Consider the following 1,741-nt stretch of genomic DNA (forward strand, 5'->3'; position numbering starts at 1 on the left):
TATTTGGGCAAATAATATTTTTGTTACAAAGCACTATGCTACAAGAACTAATAATATTTCTTCTTTGTATCATTTGCTTTGCAGTAATTTTAGCCAGTCACAGTCTCTTTAACAGTCATCTTGACACAATTCCAGTGAACACAGCTAATCCCATCAAACTGATAGTTAGAGTATTGTGTTATGCCAGGAAGCACAAGTATCCTGAGAATCGTAGTGCTCTGACCTACTGGGAGGAAGAGGCTCCTTCAAGACTGGACCCGGGTAAAGATAAATATGGCAGACCATTCACTGAGGAAGAAGTAGAAGATGTGAAGACTATTCTAAAACTAATTCCAATATTGATTGTCAATGGTTTTGCTGTATCCTTTAATGGAGATATTGTTGCAGACACTAATAGGAAGTACTATGGTTGCCTCGAGCTACGTGAAGGAAACATAATTAGTGGTGTGTATGTTTTCATCATTCTCCTTCACCAGTTTATCATTTATCCTTGCTTTTACAAATATATTCCAAGCATGCTGAAAAGGATAGGATTAGGAATGGGCCTCATTTTTGCTGTTAATTTTTACTATACAGTGCTAGCATTTATTGGCAACTATCCCATTGGGGATTCATTTCACTGTCTTACTGTGCTAGATGGAAAGTCAGTTACCATAACACACTCCTGGTATATCTTCAGTGATATAATAGTGGGAGTTTTTCTATACATCAATAATGTTGTATTAGTTGAATTCTTCGTTGCTCAGTGTCCAAAGTCAATGAGGGGGACTATTGTAGGGCTATGGCTCTGCTTGAGGATTTTAAGAGCTTATGGGATTCTTTTATTTCTACCATTTCTTCATTATATTAAGTCAGGATTGCCACTGGATCGTGGTTTCTATTTTTTTCTCTCAAGAGATATATTTTCTGTCATTGCTTTTGTGATTTATGCTTTTCTTGCAAAACGGTACAAGTTTCGTGTAAGGGAAAATGAGATAAATATTCATATGATTGCAGAGAATCATATTATTCGTAACATTGAGCAAGAAGAAGAAAACAGGATAATGGAACGTGATTATGCTTCGAACATTACAATTACTGACAGTAGCTGAAAGTGAAACTTGTCTATATGTCATAGCAAAGCAATTGTTTATCATAATTACACTTAGCTTTTACTTTTAATATTATAGTGTGTTTTGTTAAGAGTATAGTGTAATGTTGATTTAATAAGGTCTTGTAAAAAGATAAACTAACAAACTTCTTTATAATTATTAAAGTACAATAACAGCAAACAGTATGCTTTAAGTTATCTTATATCTTGATGTTGTAGTTACTGATTGGAGCAACAAGCTATAACTTTTGTTCTTTTTACAAAATATAAATAAAAATTAAAATTGTTTACTAAACATATTATTCATATGTTTCATCTGTTCCTTAATGCTTAGTTTCAATTTCAGTATTTAGATAGTCTTTATATGTAATTTGCCTGTGTAAAAAGTTGATCAGTGTGACAAAGATGATTTTGCTCCTCTTCCTCCTATTATTACTGATTCAAGGATTTGCTTCGAAAGAGATATACATTTCATCCAATGGAACCAGTGAAGCTTCATGTGGTTCTATTCACTCTCCCTGCTTGTCTCTCTCTGATATCACTCAATGGGAGAATGATACAGTTGTCATTATAGAGGGAAGCATTGTATTGGACCGTGTCATTGAAATACATGCAATTCATAACTTGACTTTCACTTCTTCATCTGCCAAT

The 1,741-nt window shown here is 33.7% G+C and overlaps 1 protein-coding gene across 1 annotated transcript; it reads left to right on the forward strand.

The window, feature by feature from the left end:
- Positions 1-233: 233 nt before the first annotated feature.
- LOC105316013 (solute carrier family 15 member 4-like) lies at positions 234-1,091 on the forward strand (the record flags this gene model as incomplete). Its single annotated transcript, XM_011410801.1, has 1 exon — positions 234-1,091. A coding segment is annotated over one exon (858 nt), but the record flags the coding sequence as incomplete, so codon positions are not given.
- Positions 1,092-1,741: the final 650 nt, after the last annotated feature.

This window comes from Amphimedon queenslandica, unplaced genomic scaffold (assembly GCF_000090795.2).
Source record: "Amphimedon queenslandica unplaced genomic scaffold, v1.1 AMPQUscaffold_6160_Cont21878, whole genome shotgun sequence".
Lineage (NCBI taxonomy): Eukaryota > Metazoa > Porifera > Demospongiae > Haplosclerida > Niphatidae > Amphimedon > Amphimedon queenslandica.